Source organism: Zalophus californianus, chromosome 1 (genome assembly GCF_009762305.2).
Source record: "Zalophus californianus isolate mZalCal1 chromosome 1, mZalCal1.pri.v2, whole genome shotgun sequence".
NCBI lineage: Eukaryota > Metazoa > Chordata > Mammalia > Carnivora > Otariidae > Zalophus > Zalophus californianus.
The window spans coordinates 145,453,017-145,475,183 of NC_045595.1; the positions used below are offsets into that span (position 1 = coordinate 145,453,017).

Sequence of the window (22,167 nt, forward strand, 5' to 3'; positions counted from 1 at the left end):
TCTGAAATAAATCTCAAAAAAAAAAAAAAGAAAAAAGAAAAGAAAGAAATGCACATAATGACATGATGCCTTAAAGTGTGTACACTTTTAAAGATCTCTTGGTGTATTTAACACAGCAATGCTGATAAGATTCTTATTATAGCAGTGAGGTAAGCATCAGAATTTCAGGCCAAGTTATTGGAGGTATTCAAAGAGATCAAAAGCGTTTCCCTGGGTCTGACAGCCCGAACATTTGTTAAGAAATGTATTCTAAACCTGATTTAGAAGAGAGAAGGCTCATGTTACCCAGACATTTCTGGAAACTTCTCTAATTTGGAGCTCTGTAATACATTCAAAATAGTGCCATGTTTAACAAATATTTAACCTTAAAAATACTAGAATACTTCTTGAGACCTATTATATTTATTCTTTTAAACTATTCTGATCTGAAGAAAGAACTGAAGTTTAGGAAAGGGGAAAATGAACATAAAAAAATGTTTATTTCTAGCCCTGAAAGAACAAAATTATTGAACAAAGTCATCAAATACAGCAGTTAATGTCAATGTAACAATTAAATAATTGAACGGGATTAAATTAAAAATAAGTCAATATAAAATTTGAAGACAAAACAGAAAAGACAAACTACTTTCACTTAATTCCATTTCTATCTACCAAAACAAGGGGAAAAAGATGTCCAATTCCAAATATAATTCTTTGCTTTTCTCAATACAGAATGAAAATTTGTTTGACAGAATTACACATTTCTCTCTTTCATTTGGCAACATTCTAGAATGGTGAGTGAAAAGGACTTCAGCTCTCTCAAGGCCAGGCCAGTGCTTGATTCTGCCTTGTAATTCCCACAATATCTACACCACAGTGTCTTTGCCAAAGTGGTCAATAAATGTGTTGAGTGATTAAAAAACTGTATGTGTGTGTGTGTATTTTTTCCCTTTCTTACACACCCACATATACACACACTGTGGGAAAACTGATGTTAATTGTCTAGCTTATCTATTGTGGAAGCAATGGAAACAAAGAAGACAATCTTCATTTTATATAACTATGAAATCCCACTATAAAAAACCCAAAAGGAGTATGAATCTGGATTTTAGTTCTAATTCTGCAATGGTTTTTTTTTTTTTTTTTACATTTCACTGGATATGGATCTCATTATTTAAAAATTTTAGATTAAAAAACTGATGCAAATTCTTTAAACACCCATTTTTTCTAACTATACCTACAGATCTAAAATTGTTCTGGCTAGAATACAGTATATATAAACAGACATGTATTTATGTGAACCCTATAAAGAAATACTCATAGGTAGTTTTAAATTGCTTATTAAAGGCACAGGTTCATTTAGGACTGGTGGTAACTAGATACATTTTAAGCAGCTTAATATTTATGTGTGGAAGAGAAGAGAATTTATACTATGTGCCAGGCACTCAACACATGAAAATAGAGTTGTGTTAGCTTTGGTTTCTTACGCTATCACAACTACTCTACTTGTTAACTATTCTCAGGTAGGATAAAATATTCAGTATTTTCATGGTTTCCCAGTTTTAACTGTCCCTAAAAGCAGCAAAAGGAACAAGAGGAGAAGGAAACTTTAAGACTACGAGAGAGTCTGAAATACAATAAATAAGTACTATAGTAATATTGTTCTAATTAACACAAGAGGACTAAGGTAACTTTTAGATTTAAATGGGAATTTTCATTCTAAAGTGATGACAAAAAGGGTGAATACAAAAGGTAGTTATTAAAAAAACATGAATCTTGATTCAGATATAATTTTTCTTTCAACAAGATCTGAACATTTTAATTTAAAATTAACTAATAAATCACAATTCCATATTGCTTTTAGGATTATTTTGTTTAAAAATGACACGTTTCAGAATTAACCAAAGTATATTTCTATTACAAGTTAGTTTATCCAAGTAAGTAAAGAATAAACCACAGTGTAGCTCCCTTAACCTGGGAGTCAGGTTTTAATGACAAAGTCCGTTGCCAGCAATGGACATGCAGGTAACCCTCAAAGAAGTTGTAAATTTAAATCCCAAACTGCTTCTATAAACTGAGAAGACCTTTGTTGAGTCACAGGCATAAAAATGGAGCATTGGCACTGTATTCAATGAACATGGTCTTTATGGCATATGTGTGGAAGGGCCTTCTAGAGTGGTCATGACGATCAGTCTTAACATCTAGTTGGTTTTCTAGTTCATCGGTAGCGTCTTCTTTATCATAATCCATCCAAACAACTATTTACACAGAATGTTCAAATCTAGATTTTCATCAGAAATATACCAGCTTGTTTCTGTAATTCAGTAATAGCTGTAGGTGGCCAATATAATCCAGAGAAAAATGAAATCAAGAATCAGACTGAAAACAGAGACCATTAAGTGCTCTAGATAAAAGTTTCACTACTTATTTTACTCAGTTTCATGAAAACCTTGCATTATCAATAAAAAACAGCCATTTCTATCCTTATATCTTAACACAGATGTGAGGAAAATGATAGGAAACAAAACTCGATTAGTTCCCCTAATGTAGTCCAAAATATCAAAATTATTTTTATTCATGACTTGGTACTACTGCAGGATGGCAAGTAAGTATGACGTTAATTAGGACTGCTGGTGGGGAACAAAATGCCTGAACCAAATCAGATTTTTTTCTTTTATGTGGCTTATGGCATGTCAGAAGGGATGACACCGCTTCCACAAGCAAAACAATAAAAAAATAAGGAGAGAAAAGCAAACAGAAGGGGGGGGTGGAGAAGAAAGGACACTCTCATAATGAATGCTACAGGTCACAGACCCTCTTCAAATTTTTAAAATAAAAAAAGTATTGCTATCAACAAGCACATTTCATTTTTCTTCTTGTTTTTTTCACACGATTACTTATTTTTGAAAAAAAAAATCTACTCAACATCTCAAATAATCCATGAATATATCATAGACTTTGTGACTTAAGTTCTCGCAGACATTAAAATGTTGGCAATGGGTTGGAAACAATGTTTATAACAAATCTCTACAGTTTACTGGTCAGAAGTGGCATCTCTATGTAACTGTCATTTCTCTTTCATGAACATAATCTTATCGAATTACTTTAGAGCTCACCAAAGTTCTAGTCACTTGCTTTGTTTCTGCTAGCCCCAAGTATTTTTCTCCTTTAAGTGGAAACAAAAAATTAAAACTTTTAAATTCGGAAAATTCAATGGTTATTATATTTACCAAAGGGGGAGGGGTGGAGTAGGGTGAGAGAGGGTTAATTAAAAAACAAACTAACTAAAATTACAACATATACAGAAACTTATCTCCAAAATGAGGGTAAAAGGAAGAAGGGAAAAGTAGCGGTACCCATCAGTCCCAAAGCCCAAGCTGGAACAAGAAAGAACAAATCACTTTGGTTCCTGAAGCCCAATCTGAAAAGGATATAGTTAGAAAAGAAACACAATTGTAAGGATGTATAATCAATGGGATTCTTTTTCTATGTCAATGATTTAGTTATAAATATAGATTATTAGTCTCTCTATACATGTAACAAATGCCAAACAACTCACTACCATGAAATTTCTAAAACTGACTCTTTCACATTTGTTAAAAAAGGTAAAAATCACATATTTTTCTTCCCTTCCTTCAGTTCAAATTATGAACTGAAATACTACACGTAATAATAGCTGGTCCTAACTTCTATACAAAGCTAACTGATTTTGAGCTCCTTTGCCAATATAAGGAGCTACATCATTTTTATTACATTTGCCTTGAATTTAGGCACAAGAAAAATTTCTCAAAGCAACTCAAAGAAGCAAGGCAAGGTAAAAGAGGGCTATGAAGAAGAGAGAAAAGAAGACCAGCAGATGGAACCAATACTCTGAACAACCCGAATCTGCCATTCAAGTATTGAAAATGCTCCCCCAAAGGGACAATGAATGGGATCTATTATGATGAAGTCAGCAAAATAAAATGCAAATCTCAAGCACGATCAACAGCCCTAATGGGCTGTCTGCTGAAAGAAGTAAGGCTAGTGATTCAGTCCGCAATTCCTTTTGGACCCTATAAAGAAGGGAGTCAAAAGAAAGTTGTCGTTCTGTTTTGCAATTTTCTCTTGGTTCTCTTCAGGAAGTAGTAGTTTGCTTTTTCCTCCATGTTATGCAGACCATTTCTTTAAACCCCAAAAGAGTAATAATTTTCATATATTAAAAGATTTCTTTTAGAAAATGGAAGAAAGAATACGAGGCCACGGCAATGATGCTAACGGTTACTCTTCATTGCTTCTTTAGCTGCCATGATCAGTGGAGTCAGGCTGGACAAGGGCTTGGCCAGTTTCAGGAAGGGATGCTGCCAGAGAGAGGGGGGAAATATGTATCAGTGTCACCAGATCAGACGCTTAAGTATTTCTTTTCAATTAAGCCCCAAAGACTATTTTATGGATTATAATTTATTTAACAAGCACATATTTCAGGACGTGTATAAAATCAACATAATCAATATATCACTTTCATAGTTGAACCAGGTCTTTTCAGTTTATCTAATATTATCAAATCTCACCTTAATGACCCAGATACCCATGCCAGCAAATGAACTTGTCTGATAACTGACAATATGCAAAAACTCATATACTTGATTTTAGTATTATAGCTATTTTATTTCCAGCAGATAAAATCCTAAACTACAGCAACTGCCATGCTGCTGGTGATAAATGAAGAGTGCAATGTTAATTATTAATCCTATGTAAACTTTGTTGGTTACTCAAAAAAAATCAACTTTATCCAAAAATAGTATTATTTCCAAATTCACCTGTAACAATTCTTTGGCTGAACCCCTTTTCTCCACATCCATCTCCAAACAACGGTTTAAGAAATCCCGAAATATTGGGGAAAGTTTCTCTGGATTCTGAAGTTCTGGAGTTCCATTAGTTGCTATCAGGTATAAGGCCTAAAAATAGAAGAACATCTTTGACATACTTAAGACAGCACAACAAAGTGAGACAGCACTTTATAAAGTTTATGGATCTTTTACTTCTTTAGTTTTTTTAAAAAGTAATCTCTACACCCAACGTGGGGCTGGAACTCACAACCCTGAGATCAAGAGTCGCACACTCCACTGACTGAGCCAGCCAGGCACCCCTGGATTTTCTACTTCCTTAAAGACAATCACCAGAGGGGCGCCTGGGTGGCTCAGTCGTTGGGCGTCTGCCTTCGGCTCAGGTCATGATCCCAGGGTCCTGGGATCGAGCCCCACATCGGGCTCCCTGCTCGGCGGGAAGCCTGCTTCTCCCTCTCCCACTCCCCCTGCTTGTGTTCCCTCTCTCACTGTGTCTCTCTCTGTCAAATAAATAAATAAAATCTTAAAAAAAAAAAAAGACAATCACCAGAAATAATAAATTGAGGTGTAGTATTATTTCTGCCCATTTGTATCAGATATTCTCCCTTTACTTTTAGATGTTACATTCCCCTAAATTTTTTTTTTCAGAAATTAGATTCATCTTTTTGGGGAGGGGTTATAAATGTAATACATATTGATAAAAGAACTATAATACATAAGGATATAAGGAAAAATGAGCACAATCCCACTATCGACACATAACATCCATTTACCTTTCTCAAGCTTTTATTCCAAGTCACACCAGATTTCAAAACAATGGGATTTGTTGAAACCTTTTTTTTTTCCTTCAAGTTTTTATTTACCTTCTAGTTAGTTAACGTATAGTGTAATACTGGTTTCAGGAGTAGAATTTAGTGATTCAGAAACCCTCCGCCCCTTTTTTGAACTAGCTCGATCTACATAGCTATAGATGAAATAGGCAGAACAGAGGATTTTCAGGGCAGTGAAAACACTATGATAATGGATGTATGTTATTCATTATACATTTGACCAAACCCACAGAACTGTACAATATCCAAGAGTGAACCCTAATGCAAACTGCAGACTCTGGGTGATAATGTGCCAATATAGGTTCTCCAAATGTAAGAAATGTACCCGCTGGTGAGGGATGTTGATAATGGGGGAGGCTTCTTACATTAATATGATACACTTGTTACAAGTGATGAACCACTACTGATACACTTATTTTTTAAACCTTTTTTGTTTCAGGTTCTTATCTGAATTCTAGTTAGTTAACGTATCATGTAATATTGGTTTCAGGAATAGAATTTAGTGATTCATCACTTACATTTAACACCCGATGCTCATCACAAGTGTCCTCCTTAATACCCATCAGCCATTTAACCCATCTCCCCACCCACCTCCCCTCTAGCAACCCTCAGTTTGTTCTCTACAGTTAAGGGTCTCTGATACACTTTCATTAAACAAGTCTATGGTTTACATTGGGGTTCACTCTTTCTGCTGTATAGGCCTACGGATTCTGACAAATGCACACTGTCATGTTTCTGACACTACAGTATCATACAGAATAATTTCACTGCCCTAAAAATCCCTTGTGCTCCACCCATTCATCCTCCCCACCCCACCCCCACACACGCCTGGTGACCACTGATTTTTTTTTTCAAAGATTTACTTATTTATTTTAGAGAAGAGAGAGTGTGAGTGGGGGAGGGCAGAGGGAGAGGGAATCTTAAACAGACTCTGTGCTGAGTGTGGAGCCCAACGCTGGGCTCGATCTCATGATCATGAGATCATGACCTGGGGCAAAACCAAGAGTCGGAGGCTTAACTGACTGTGCCACCCAGGTACCCGCCCCCACAACTTTTTTTTTTTTTAAGATATTTTACAGAGAGTATGACTGATCTTTTTTACTCTCTATAGTTGGAATCATACAGTATGTAGCTGTGTTAGGCCAGATTTGTTCACTAAGCAATATGCATTTTAGGTTCTTCCATGTCTTTTTGCAGTTTGATAGCTCATTTCTTTTTGTTTTTTTTGTTTTTTGTTTTTTAAAGATTTTATTTATTTATTTGAGAGAGAGAGAATGAGAGATAGAGAGCACGAGAGGGAAGAGGGTCAGAGGGAGAAGCAGACTCCCTGCCGAGCAGGGAGCCCGATGCGGGACTCGATCCCGGGACTCCAGGACCATGACCTGAGCCGAAGGCAGTCGCTCAACCAACTGAGCCACCCAGGCGCCCTCTTTTTGTTTTTTTAATCTTTTTAATGTTATGGAATAATATTCCACCGTATGGATGTACCAGTCTATACACTCACCCATTTTTTTTTTAAAGATTTTATTTATTTGACAGAGAGAGACACAGTAAGAGAGGGAACACAAGCAGGGGGAGTGGGAGAGGGAGAAGCAGGCTTCCCGCTGAGCAGGAAGCCCAATGCGGGGCTCGATCCCAGGACCCTGGGATCATGACCCAAGCCAAAGGCAGACGCATAATGACTGAGCCACCCAGGTGCCCCTATACACTCACCTTTTTAAATAAAGTCTATTTATGTACTTCACATCTTGGCTGGTTGCTTCTGATTTGGGGCAATTATGAATAAAGATGCTATAAACATTTGTGTGTAGGTTTTTTTTTTTATTTTATTTTTTTTTAAAGATTTTTTTTTTTTTTTTTGAGAGAGAGAGAATGAGAGAGAGCACGAGAGGGAAGAGGGTCAGAGGGAGAAGCAGACTCCCCGCTGAGCAGGGAGCCCGACGCGGGACTCGATCCCAGGACTCCAGGATCATGACCTGAGCCGAAGGCAGTTGCTTAACCAACTGAGCCACCCAGGCGCCCTGTGTGTAGGTTTTTGTGTGGACATCAATTTCCAACTCATTTGGGTAAATAATAAGGAGCACAACTGTGACTTGCATGTTAAGAGTATGTTTAGTTTTGTAGGAAACTGCCAAAAAGTCTTCTAAAGTGGCTATACCATTTTCCATTCCCACCAGCAATGAATGTGAGTTGCTATTGCTCTGTATTCTAACCAGCATTTGGTATTGCCATCAAAAAATTTTTAGGCCATTCTAATATGTGTGTATCTTATTGTTTTTTTAATTTTGCAATTCCCTAATGGCATGATGTTGAACATCTTATTATATGCTTATCTGCCATCTGTATCTTCTTCTTTTCTTTTAATACTTATTTAAGTAATCTCCATGCCCAACATGGAGCTTGAACTCATGACCCCAAGGATCAAGAGTTGTACTCTTGCTCTAGCGACGGAGCCAACCAGGCGCCCCATCTGTGTATCTTCTTTGTTGAGATCTTTTGTCCATTTTTATATTAGGTTGTTTATTTTCTCACTGTTGATGTCTGGAGAGTTTTTTTTGTATATTTTGGATAACATCTGATTAGATGGGTGCTTTACAAATATTTTCTCTCAGTCTGTGACTTGTCTTTCTATTCTCTTAGTAGTGTCTTTCTCAGATAGAAAGATTCCTTTTTTTTTTTTTTTTTTAAGTTTTATTTAAGTAATCTCTATATGTGATATGGGGCTTGAACTCACGACCGGAGATCAACAGTTGCACACTCCTCCAAATGAGCCAGCCAGGATGATTCCAATTTTAATGAAGTCCAATTTATTCTTTAATGAATCATGCTTTTTATGTTGTATCTAAAAACCCTGCCAAACCTGAGGTCACCTAAATTTTCTCCTGAATTATTTCACATTTCTGCTCTATTACCAAAATGCCATAAAAAAAGGGATACTAACTGACACTCAAATCATCAGGACATGAGTCTGCCCATTTCTTTGCTATCTGCACTCTAATGCCCATGTGGCCCTGCACACTCCCCTTTCTGCCTTCATTTTTCACATACCCTTGCCCCACCCCTCCTCTAATGGTCTCCTTACCTCATCTACTGAGGCCTGGCTCTCCTCTGAGGAGCAGCCTCATCCACAGTGCTCTCTAGGGGTCACTGTTCCCTCCCAGTCCTTTGTACCACTGCACATAGAGGAGTGTCCTTGTGGCTCCCCACTGCCTCTCTGAGATATTTACCTCCCTCCTATAGAACTCCCGGGCTTTCAGACTCTACCTACCACATCTACCAACCACTGTTGTTACCATCTCTAACACTGCTCATAACTTCCAGGGATTTCAACAGCCAGAGAGTCTTGTGACAGTTCCTTGACCTCATCTTCTCCCATGCTCTTGTCCTCTGGCCTCCTTCAGCCACACAAGCCCATGGTCACAGCCTCTGCCTCATCATCAGTACCCATGACCACAACTCGGAAACTGCAGTTGCTCTCCACCTCTTACTTCTTTCACTCTGAGCACCACCAACACCAGCAATCCTTCGATGCTGCTAAACCCTCAATCAATCCCATTGATCTTCCAGCGTTCATCATTCCTTTTATATAATCACTTCGCTACACATTAAAACTGCCTCCCCCTCGCCTGTACTATGCAGCTAAGGACAAGAGACGAAAAAGGTACATCCTTGCTGACTGGCCTCATCCACCTCACACAGGCCCTTAGGACTTCCAGCTTTCCTACTACATATTTCCCCATTTCACTCACTCTCCCACTGTCTAGTTTCTGTGTCAGGACACTCATGTCTCCTCAGCGCCTCTGGGCAGTGATAATCTCTTAGACTTTTCTTTGCTTTTGATGACCTTGACAGTGTGGAGGAGTACCAGTCAGGTTTTATACTGTAGAATGCCCTCATTGGAATTTGATGTTTTCCTCATGATTACAGACTGAGAATATGGGCTTTGGGAAGATCACAAGTAGAGTGCCATTTTCACTGCCTCATATAAAAAAATACATACTATCAACATAATTTATGAGTGTTGGTGTTGACCTTTTCTGAGGTCTGTGCTTGTCAGGCTTCTCTGTTGCAAAGTTACTCTTTTCTCCACTTTTTATACTCTGCTCTTCAGAAGAAAAATCACTATGTGCAGTCTATACTTAGAGTGGGGAGTTAGCTTCCATCTCCCTTAGGGGATAACATCCACATAAATTATTTGGCGTTCTTCTGCGTGAGACTTGTCTCTTCTGCCCCACTTATTTACTCACTTACTTATATCAGCATGGACACATAAACATTTTATACTTCGGGTTACTCTCCCATACTACTTTGTTTTGTTGTTCAAACTGTTCCATCTTTGGCCACTAGAGCTCTTTCAGTCAGCCCCTTGCCCCTTTGACAAACTCATCAGTGTGAGCTCTTCTCTTTAACTCAGTATGATTTATGATCCTATTTTATCTCCTTAGCTGAATTTTATCAAGTGTAATTCTTTCTTTCATTATTTTAGGGTTTGCTTAAGAGGTGAGAGCATGCATCTTTCAATTTTCACAATTATCACAGTATTACATATACCACTTCCCACAGACTACAACAATCTTACAGTTCTCCCCCTCAGCTTTATACTTTTGTTGTCATTCTACTTGTACATATGTTCCTTTCCTCCCCCTCCACTATTATTTCATGTAAACAGTTATATCTCTTAAAGATATTTACTTAAGGAAAAAATCTTATATATTTACTCACAGTTACTATCTCTAGCACTCTTCACTTCTTTTTGTAGAGTGATATTACCATTTTCTCTCTGCTTGAAAGATTTCCTTTAATATTCCTTACAGTGTAGATCTCCTGGTAATAAATGCTTTTAATGTCTATGTCTAGAAAAATCTTTATTTCACCTCAGTTTTTAAAAGGTATTCGTTGGCTGCAGAAGTCTTGATTTTCTCCCCAAACTTAGTTACACATATATTAGAACTTGAAGTTGTCTCATTACTGCTATTTCATTTTTTTTTTTTAAAGATTTTATTTATTTATTTGACAGAGAGAGAGAGACAGCCAGAGAGGGAACCCAAGCAGGGGGTGTGGGGGAGGGAGAAGCAGGCTTCCTGCTGAGCAGGGGGCCCGATGTGGGGCTTGATCCCAGGACCCTGAGATCATGACCCGAGCCAAGGGCAGATGCTTAATGACTGAGCCACCCAGGTGCACCACTATTTCATTTTTTAAAAAAATTTCATTTCTGTCTCTATTCCTTCCAAACACCGCTACTCTTAACATATGAAGTTACAAAAACGGCTTTAATGACTTTCCGTGCTCTTCTATCTGTGTCAGTTCTGGTCTGCTGCAATGGATTGATTTTTCTCATCATGGGTTGTACTTTGCTGCTCTTCTGCCTGCCTGATAAACCCTGACTGGATATTTAAGTGCTTGCTGGCTGCTGGATATTTCTGTATTCCTGTAAATATTCTTGAGCTTTGTTCTACAACACAAGTTACTTGGGGATCTCTTTGGGTCTTGTTTTTTAGACTGGTTAGATGGGACTATAGCAGCATGTAGTCTAGGGGTAATTCTTTCCCATCAGCGAAGCAAGACTCTTTTGAGTCTTCTTTTCAATATCCTGTGCATTACAAGGTTTTCCACTGTGGCTGACAGAAGCAGGCACTATTCCCAGCCTCTGTGTGAGCACCAAGCACTGTTCTCTTCAGTCTAAGATGGGTATACCCCTCACCTTGGGTAGATTCTTCGCAAAGATGCACCAGTCTCTGTTGAATGCTCAAGGGGAGCATTCTGGAATCCAGAGATTCCAGAATCTTCTATGAAGCTTTCTCCTCTCCTGTTCTCTGTCTTGTAAACTCTAGCCGACTTGGTCTCCTCAGACTCTCAACTCCTTCTCCTTAATTCAAGGGGGCCACTGTGTCCCACCTGGGTTCTTCCTCCCTGTACGTGGCCCAAAACTCTCTTGGGACATAAAGCTGGGGCAATCACAGTGCTCACCTCAAGCCTTTCCCACCTTTGGAGATCACTGTTCTTCACTGTTTGGTGTCCAGTGTCTTGCAAACCATTGTTTCACACAAGCTAATTTTTGTTGTTACTTTAGGCAAGGGCGGTGAATCTGCTACCCGTTATTCTATCTTGACAGGAAGCAGAATTTCCTGCTTGCCAAGTTTCCATCAGTTACATTCACACTGCTAGTCCTCAGGGTAGTCTCTGACAAGCTGATGTCTCCCTCACTTTTTGCATGAAGATTCAAGGGCATGTGTTATTTGGTTTTGTGTACCTCTCCACCCATTCCTCCTCAGTCTCCTTTGCTGGTCCGCTACATCAACTGTTAACTATGGAACGAACGCCACAGGATGCAAGCTGAAGCTTTTCTATTGTCTGTCTACGCCTACTTGGCCTGGTGATCTTATCTAGATGCATAACTTTAATTTCTATTTTAATCTCAATTTTACATCTTTGGCCTGATCCTAGATGGCCATACCCAACAGCCTATTCAACATACTCACTTGGATGTCTTCCCCCCACCCCATATTTATTTATTTATTTGAGAGAGAGCGCATGAGCATGTGTGCAAAAGGGGAGAGGGGGAGGGAGAGGGAGACAGAATCTGAAGCAGACTCCATGCGGAGCATGGGGCCTGATGCGGGGCTAGATCTCAGGACCCTGAGGATCGTGACCTGAGCCAAAACCAAGAGACTTAACTGACCGAATCACCCAGGCACCCTTCACTTGGATGTCTTAGTAGGCACTGCAAACTTAACATGTCTAAAACATGCTAAAATGTTACCTCCTGATCTCCCACCTGCCACACCCACACACCACTCTACTTGCAGCCTTCCCCATTTTAGGTAAGGTGAACTTGAATTTCATCATTCTAGTTGCTTACACCAAACTCTTAGAGTCATCTCTCTCTCTCTCCCTCTCCCAGATAGGCACCCTTTTAAAATATATCCAGAATCCAACTACTTTTTCCCACCTCTACTGATATGATTCTGGTCTAAGCTACCATTACGTCTTGCCTGGATTATTTCAACAGCCTTCTAACTGGTTCTCCTGTGTCTGTCTTTGCCTCACTTGAAAATCTTTTCTCAACAAAGCAGCCAGAGTGATCCTATTAAAATACAAGTAAGACCATTTCACTTCTCTGCTCAAAACTCTCCAGTGGTTTGCCTGTCAGATTCTATGTAAGAAAGCCAGAATTCTTATAAAGGCCTAATAAGGCACTATATAGTCTAGTCCCATTTCTTCACTGATCTTCCTTTTTTTCTCCTGCTGTGTGCTCCCTGCACACTAGCTATGGGGGAATCCTCAGTGCTCTTTGAATATATCAAAAATGCCTCTTCAGGGCCTTTCATGTGCTATTCTTTCTGACTGGAATGCTCTTCCCTTTATCTTCCATGTTCAAACGTCACCTCAGTGGAGCCCTCTACAAGCACTGTTGTGAAATCAAACACTCTCTTGACTCCCTCCCTACCAGTCCCAGCACTGAGACTCTACCATTTATTATATATTATTATTTTATTTTTTCTCTATACCTTCTATGAGGGCAGGATTTTTTTTTAAAGATTTTATTTATTTGAGAGACAGAGAAAGCACAAGCAGGGGGAGGGGCAGAGGGACAAGTATACTCCCCACTGAGTGTGGAGTCACACATGGGACTCAATCCCAGGACCCTGAGATCATGACCTGAGCCGAAAACAGTTAACCCATTGAGTCACCCAGGTGCCCCAGGGCAGGAATTTCTGTTGGTAGACAGCACCTTGTATGGTGCCTACCACGGATCAGGTATTTGAATCAACATTTGTTAAACAAATGAATGAAATTAGAGGGTTTTAAAAATTGTTCCAGAAGTGTTCTAAAATTTATCACCTCTATAAAAGTACTTAAATGCTCACCTGAACTGGAATCTTTGCAAGAAGATGAAAAACATTCAGGAAAAAGAGCATCAAAATCCAATGCCACCCAGAAAGGGCCCCTACCTATGCATACCCATTATCTTGGCCTCTGGAGCCCACTTTATAGCAAATCCAACTTATTTGGAAAAAAGTTAGGAAAAAAAAAGTCTGGCAATAAGCCTGTAGTCATATATGGTAATTTAAAAACTTAAATTGCTTCATGTACTATAAAAATCACCCTTTTGAAGTGTACAATTCAGTGTTCTTAGTGTATTCATAAAGCTGTACAACCATCATAACTGTCTAATTCCAGAACACTGTTATCCCTCCAAAAAGAATACCCACGTGTATTTTAGTTACTCCCTATTCCCTCTTCTCCTCAGTTCCTAAAAACCACTAATCTCCTATCTTTATGGCTCTGCCTGTTCTAGAGATTTCATATGCTGTTGATCCTCATTACTTGGATTCCTTATGTGTAAACTCATCTACTCATGCTAAAATTTGTAACCCCCAAATCAATAATCTTGGTGTTTCTGTGGTCATTCATGGATATGTGCAGAGAGGCAAAAAGCACAGGCTGATGTGCCCTCTAGTGTCCTAAGTGCACGAAGGCTGTGATGTGCCTTGTGGTGAGAACACGTTTGGTAAGCTTCGCTGAGGCATGAGTATACTGCCAGGGGTGTCCTGGCTGTGACTTCAACATTACTCAATCAACAATACACATGAAAATGGCTCTGAACAGAAACACACATCAAATAAGGTTAGGGATTGATCAGCTGACAAAAATGTGACCACAGGCTGGGGCGCCTGGGTGGCTCAGTTGGTTGAGAGCCGACTCTTGATTTTGGTTCAGGCTGTGATCTCAGGGTCATGGGACTGCACCCCGAGTTAGCTCCGCACTCAGCACGGGGTCTGCTTGAGCTTCTCTTCCCTCTGCTCCTCTCCCCCACTCACATACTCTCTCTCAAATAAAATAAATGAAATCTTAAAAAAACAATGTGACCACAGGCTTGCAGGAACCCAACCCTATGGCTTCCCCAAGAAGCAACAGTTCAGCATTTGTTAATTCAGTATTTGTTGCTGTGCAAAACCTAATTACCATGAATGACAAAAACTGACCGCAAAGGGAGTCATACAATGTGTGATCTTCCGTGTAGGCCGTCTTTGGCACAGTGCTTTCAGGTTTAATGTTGTATCTGTACCTCATTACTTCTATTATGACTAAATAATATTCCGCTGCATTGATATACCACTTTGTTCACTCATTCCTCAGATGAGGGACATCTGGATTATTTCTACCTTTTGACCATTATGAATAATGCTGTTTTGAACATCTGTGTACAAGTTTCTGTGTGGATGTATGCTTTTAATTCTCTTGGGTATATATCTAGCAGTGAAATTACTAGGTTATATGGTAACTCAATGTTAACTTTTAGAGGAATTGTCCAACTGTTTTCCCTGTGCTGCATGCACCATTTTACATTTCCACTAGCAATATGTGAGGGTTCCAATTTCTTCACATTCTCACAAACACTTATTATTGTCCATCTTTTTGATTATAGTCATTTTTGAAGGTGTGAAGTAGTATCTTTTTGGGGCTTTGATTTGCATTTCTTTAATAACGAATGATATTGAGCCATATATGGTAATTTAAAAGTAGAAGTAGAAGGAAAAAGAAAGAAAAAGACAGAAAGCAAAAGAACAAACGAACTCCTAAACTCTCCACCTCCGCTGCTGAAACCTAATTGTTTAAAGTCTCCTAACCCCACCTGTTAACTCAGGACCCTCACTCTCCTGTTTGAACGTGAGCTTTACCATTACCGTCTACACAGCTTTCTCAGATACATGATCTGGTTTTCCTCTCCTGTGTACCCAAGCAGTACAGAGGCCAAGGTTCAGAGCTGACAATCTGAAGAGTACATCTAGATATCCTTTGCAGAAAAGTGAGCAAAGTCTTACTTATGTGCAAAATTTAAAACCATATAGCTTACTAAAATCTACAAACTCTTTATCTAACACATTCAACTCAGTACCCCAGGAGCAAATAATTTTTGCAGAGACTAGGTTATATCAACTTTGTATCCTAAATTTTTGCCTAGTGGCTGGTGCAAGCAGATTCTAAATAAATGTTCTGAAGAAATGTATTTTTCGAAAAATAAGGCTGGTGTTTAATTGGTCTTACCCTCAAGGGATTTTCATTGAGGTATGGAGGCTCTCCTTCTACCATCTCAATAGCCATGATACCCAGAGACCATATGTCCACTTTAGGGCCGTAAGCTTTCCGTGTAACCACCTCTGGTGCCATCCAGTATGGCGTTCCAACCATGGTACTTCGCTTGCTCTGCTCAGGGGTGATCTGGGCGCAGAACCCAAAGTCGGCTATAAAACAAAACAAAACATATCTACAGTTAATGGTGTCCATGGATAGTTTCATCTTAGAGTTCATGATAGAGGACTTAATTACATTTGACTATTCAGCCTCTTCTTTTTTAAGACTGAATTTAAAAAGTAATCCAGGGGCACCTGGCTACTAAAGAGTCCATAGAGCATGTGACTCTTGACCTCAGGATCGTGTTCTCCTCCCACGTTAGGCACAGAACTTACGTTAAAAAAAAAAAAAAGTAAACCGGAATGGGTTTGTAGAATGGGTTTACAATGTACAATGTAGAATGTAGAATGGGTTTACAAATATTGTGATGATGTTATATACTCTCACTTTTACTTTTTTTACTTTTACTTCCCACAAGCAAAGGGCAAATTATCAGATCTTTTATTCTAAATCATTATCCTAAAATTTTTAATAAAGTTGAAAAAGGTCTAAAAGAAGAAGTTACCAAAGGTGAGCACCAAAACTAAATTCTATAAATCAGGTAAAAACGCCAGGAAGTGGGAACTATTTTTGAAGAAAATAAACAGAAGCTAGAATTACTAAGTACCTGACTCAGCAGACAGCCTAGAAAAAGAACAGCCTTAACTGCAACTGTACCCAACAAGGTCTTCGCCGGCATTACTCTACTCCAGTCACCTCATTTTGTAACAGGAGCAGAAAGCCTAGGTTAGCACTCAGTGTTAATTTAGTGGGATCTTCGGGATGAGAATCTAGAATTTTTTCCTCCCTTCTATAGACCGACCCATTCTACTTCAAAAATAACTACTGTTAACATTTAGGTTTGTAAGCTTTGGACTTTTTGTCATGAATTTATACAGGTACAAATATTACCTGTGAACTGCATGGTTTATTTAACCTAGGTAGGATACGCTGTAAACTTTTTTTTTTTTTTAAAGTAAACTCTACCCCCAACATGGGGCTTGAACTCACCACTTTGAGATCAAGAGTCACATGCTCTACCAACTGAGCCAGCCAAGTGCTCCAGTAAACTGCTTCTTAAAATTTATTTTCAGAGATTTTGCCAGTTGTAGATTGATCTACCTCATTACTACAACCACACAATATTATAAAATAACAAAATTATAATTTATTTTACCATTCCCATACTGCTAGATATTTAAGGTACTTTTTGTTGTTCACAATGTTGCAGAGAACAACTCTGTATTTATTGCTGTGCATATGTTCAGTAATTTTATCCAAGAGAATACTAAAAGAGCAATTGTTCAGTCAAATTATAATATTTATAGCTAAAATGGGTACCTGTAACAAACCAGGTTACTATTCCAAGTATCTTGTAGGAATTAACATACCTAAGCCTCATGACAACTTTGAGATAGGTACATTTATTAATATTATTCTCATTTTACAAATTGGGAAACTAAGGCATACATATTTTTAGATAACTTATCCAAGACCAATCATCTAGTATGTGGAAGAGCCAGGATAAAATATTATCCAAAAAAGTCTAATCAGCTTACATGTGTATCCACCAAAAAAGTATGAGAATGTCCATTTCTATTTTGCCTGCTGATTAAGATTAGTAATCATATTTTTGACCATCTGGTAGAACCCCTTTCTTGTGGGTGAATAATCCCTGGAAGAAATGTCTTAAAAAAGACATACTGAAAAAGGAGTCAAACACTCCAGCAGAACAGAAGGAAAAAATTTTGATCTCCTGATCCAAGAAATGCCTTGAATTTTGCCTAGCTGGAGGAACCTCAACAGAAGTTCTTCTTGATTCCTCCAGAGGGCATGGTTGAAACTGACAGATTACAGCCCGCAGAGAGAAAGGAAGTCTATGACAAACCCCCATGACTCTATCATGTCTGACAGAGAAGATAATTGGGAAAAGAGGTTTTGTTCCTTGTCATCTCTCAGGTCAGGGTCATAGAGCCCTCCCCCAGTCAGGCCATGCTCTACCAAATCCTAAGAAAGCTGAACAGCATAATGAGCTACCCTAACAGACAACAGAGACAAATTCAAGTTTATCTTTGGAAGAGAGCACCAAGATGACGACAGTCCCAGGCACTGTTCCTCAGTGCTTTACATTTGTAATCCTCAGAAGAATGCTCTGAGACAGTTACTATTATTTTCCTTACCATCAAATTGAGAAAATAAATAACTCACCCCAAATTATTCAGCAAGTAGTAGCTGATCTGCCATTTAAACCCAAGCTGTCCAGTTGAGAGTCCATATTCTTTACCATTTTCTCCCTCCCCCTCCATATATTAAGTCATAAAAATATTAATAGGTTTCTTTTTACTTAAACAAAAGGCAGAATTATAATAATAAATAAATGTTATTTCCTCATTTGTTACTTACTAAGTTTAACCGATCCTTCCATCCCCAAAAGCACGTTGTCACTTTTGATATCTCTGTGGATCACCTGATTGGCATGTAAAAACTCCAATGCCTGTAAACACTAAACAAGAAAAACACCTATTAATAAAACAGTCCCTGAAAAGTCTAAGGGAAGTTACAATCAGTACTTATGGCCTGAGCACTGCTTCAGAATTCTAATCTAGCCCCTGAAAAGAAGGTAAGAACCTGGGAGGTCCAGTTCCATCCAGCTGTTTACTGATGTAATGTTAAGATGTTTTCTTCATTTCTTTTAGAGTGGATTTTACATAAAGCTATATCCACAACCTAGACACCACTGATGAAAGAGTAACTTTCCTCTTATGCCATGTTTCAGAAAGCAAGGAGTCAGAAGTGAGGAAAAACTCTGCCCCCTTCCTTAAATACAAGAAAAAGATTAGAGTTTTAAGATCTGCTTGTCCCTATGTTTTTGAATTGAAAAAGTTGTGTTTTTATTTCTTACCCCCACTAGAGGAGAACAACAAAATAAAGACCATACATTATGAATAACAACTAAAAATCTCATTTAAAATATTCTACTATTCAGGGGCGCCTGGGTGGCTCAGTTGATTAAGCAACTGCCTTCGGCTCAGGTCACGATCCTGGAGTCCCGGGATCGAGTCCTGCATCGGGCTCCCTGCTCAGCAGTGGGTCTGCTTCTCCCTCTGACCCTCCTCCCTCTCATGCTCTCTCTCTCTAATACATAAATAAAAATCTTAAAAAAAAAAATTCTACTATTCATTCAAGGAAAAACAGATAAACTATGTATCACTGTACTACGTTTACCAAGTATTTTTTTTTAAAGATTTTATTTATTTGTCAGAGAGAGAGAGACAGCACAAGCAAGGGGAGCGGCAGGCAGAGAGAAGCAGGGACTTCTCGATGTGGGACTCGGTCCCAGGACCCTGAGATCATGACCTGAGCCGAAGGCAGACGCTTAACCAACTGAGCCACCTAGGCATCCTGCATTTACCAAGCATGTAAGCAGATTCTTGAGAAGAACAAATCCTCCCCAAAACACTATTGTACAATAGAAGCAAGTTTGTCATAATTCGAGGAACTCCTAAAATAATTTTTAAAATAATTACAAAAAGAAATTATTAGACAAACAAATTAAGTATGGATACATTCTTAAGTTTTTGTCAGTTTTTAAATGATCACTCTATGTTAGAGATATCATATTATTAAAATACCATATTCACAACTATTAAAGAGTTCTCATTTCCTCCCCTCCTGAAATAACCAAAGGGGCTACCCTACCCCTTCAGTGGAGCATAATTAACTCAGAATTAAAATTTTCAGTTTTAGCTTAGACTTAGGCAATTTGGCAGAATTCTACCGGCTTTTAAGCAACAGTACGTCTAAAAATTCAACAACCAGCTTTTCACCTTTGAGGAGCTTAATAAAGCCAGAAGCAGACTTCAGGTGAACATGTGCCCTGCTTGGTATGAGATAGTCCTTGTTTCCACTGCTGAGTGGCACTCCCTTTAACTCTTAAAAGTACCCTGTTGGGATGATAAATTTTAATGATCACCTCACTGAAATTTACCTGTGAGCTGGGCTCTTCAAAAATCCATGCTCCATTCCAGAATTATCTTACACATGAAGGAAAGGGTTTAAACTCTCATGTAGGATAAAATGGTATGGAGACAACTTGCAGAGAATATGTAGAGAAAGTATCTCACATAGTAAAAATCACCTGTGCAAAACTACCCCCCCCCCTTTTTAATGTCCTGCTAACTACACATTGCTATAACTTATCGGAAAGGGAACAAACTCACCTCTCTGCAAACAGCAGCAATCTGTGCTTCATCCATGCAGGTTTCTGTTACAACATCAGTAAGGGATCCCCCAGCAAGGTACTCCATTACCACAAACAGTTCATCTCCCATCAGGTAACTAAAAAACCATGATAAACACACAAAATACACTCACATTTTTACTTTCATACCACTCTGTGCCGAAGAATTCAAATGTCAGACACCCTAATCATGAAACTAGAAAGCTGGAAGCCATGAAGGCCAGGAAGAAAACTGGCAAGCTGCAATGCAACAGCGCAGAGTAGTAACTGACGGTCATTAGGACTTTCCTGAGTGACTTCAAAGTTGCCCCACAATTGTAACTTGATGGTTTCAATTAAAATAACGCTGTAAGGTAGGAATCATTCGTCTTGTTTTACAGATGAAGAGATGGCTAGTAAATGACAGGACCAGAATTGGAAGCCAAGTGTAACTGATTCCAAAGCCTATCCACCATGTGAAACTGACGTGACAAAGTATTTTTAAAAGCAGGGAAATATACCTGGAAAGTTGATTTTTATGAACATGGCCCCCACTACTAAAGCTAAAATCTAAAAATGTGTTATCTTTTTCCTATTCTAAACACATTTAAATGTGGAAATAAGAAAGTCACCTATAATCTTCTACCTCCAATACAATCACTATTTTAGTTTTCATTTATTTTTCTATTCTTCTTTCATTCGCACATATGTAATTGCTTAAGAATCCCCATATAATTGTAGAATATACAATTTTCTTTTTTTTTAAAGATTTTATTTATTTATTTGAGAGAGAGAGAATGAGAGATAGAGAGCAGGAGAGGAGGGGAAGGTCAGAGGCAGAAGCAGACTCCCTGCTGAGCAGGGAGCCCAATGTGGGACTCGATCCCGGGACTCCAGGATCAAGACCTGAGCTGACGGCAGTCGCTTAACCAATTGAGCCACCCAGGCGCCCGAATATACAATTTTCTATTCTGCTCTTTGTTCTGTTACTTAACATCAATGCCTAAATTAAATGAGGTTTTGACAAACAAACTATTTGCCCATGAACGACAGCATTTGAAATAGAAACTGATCTAAAAGCTTAAAAACCATGAGGCCAGGCACCGCTGTCAGTCAACACATGAATCACAGTTCATTTCCTTAATGTTTCTGCTTCTGATCATTTATAATTAATAAGCACCAGCAGCAATGTCCTTCATTTAACTGCTTTCCCTCACTTGCCAGGGGATATATATGTAGAAAAAGGCCTGCTAAACTGCAATATGCCTTTTTTTAAAGATTTATTTATTTTTGAGAGAGAGAGAACACGTGGGGGGTGGGGGGGTGGGGGTGGAGCATGGAGGGAGGGAGAGAATCCCAAAGAGACTCCCGCACTGAGCGTGGAGCCCAAGGCCTGGCTGCACCTGGGCTTGTTCCCATGACCCTGACATCATGACCTGAGCAGAAACCAAGAGTAGGACGCTTAACCGACTGAGCCACTCAGGTGCCCCGCAATGCGCTATTTTTACTTTTACCTCTCTCCTCCTCCTTCAAGCTTACTTTTCAACACTGACATCCTACTCTGGTCTAATCCAAGTGCTTGAGCTAGCCCCCAAAACCACGAGACTTAAAATTTCTACATTTTTTCCTACTGTTTAAGAAATATTCATATTTACCTGTCCAAGAAGTTAACTATGTTGGGATTCTTTAATTCTTTCATCACCAGAATCTCATTAATGATTAATTCCTTCTTTGGCTGTTTCTGTAAATTAATCTGTTTGATAGCAACCTATGATGGAAACAGAAATAAAAAAAATCAGAACAAGTCTCCTAATTCTCTTAGAAAATTACCAACACCAATCAGGTAATAATTTAATTTATTGTATATCTATTGTACTATACAATGAGACTGTAACTTACAGGTAGTACTTTTACTTCCACAACGCCTACGCACAAGGCTTTGTAATACACAGAGCCTAATTACTTTTAGATTTCTCCCGAAGCTGATTAACCAACCCAAGGTCATACCAATGCCAAGAATTAATCCTCTTTTCATTCCAAGCTGGGAAAATAATTTTTTAAATATTTGCTTATTTAGGAAACTCAATGCATAATTCTTTCTTTTTTCCCCTATTAAGAAAAGTGCTATAAAATACAGAGT

At 38.7% G+C, this 22,167-nt stretch overlaps 1 protein-coding gene across 2 annotated transcripts in view; it reads right to left on the minus strand.

The window, feature by feature from the left end:
- Nucleotides 1–460: 460 nt before the first annotated feature.
- Nucleotides 461–22,167, minus strand: part of PAK2 (p21 (RAC1) activated kinase 2) — a 91,004-nt gene continuing 69,297 nt past the window's right edge. For both annotated transcript variants that reach the window (XM_027587697.1, XM_027587698.1), the window contains 6 exons: nt 21,683–21,795; nt 20,029–20,146; nt 18,212–18,311; nt 15,683–15,879; nt 4,776–4,913; nt 461–4,316 (listed from right to left, as the gene is read on the minus strand). In XM_027587697.1, coding sequence (XP_027443498.1) covers nt 4,230–4,316; nt 4,776–4,913; nt 15,683–15,879; nt 18,212–18,311; nt 20,029–20,146; nt 21,683–21,795 — 753 coding nt within the window. In that variant the 3' untranslated portion in view covers nt 461–4,229. The remainder of the gene's footprint in view (nt 4,317–4,775; nt 4,914–15,682; nt 15,880–18,211; nt 18,312–20,028; nt 20,147–21,682; nt 21,796–22,167) is intronic.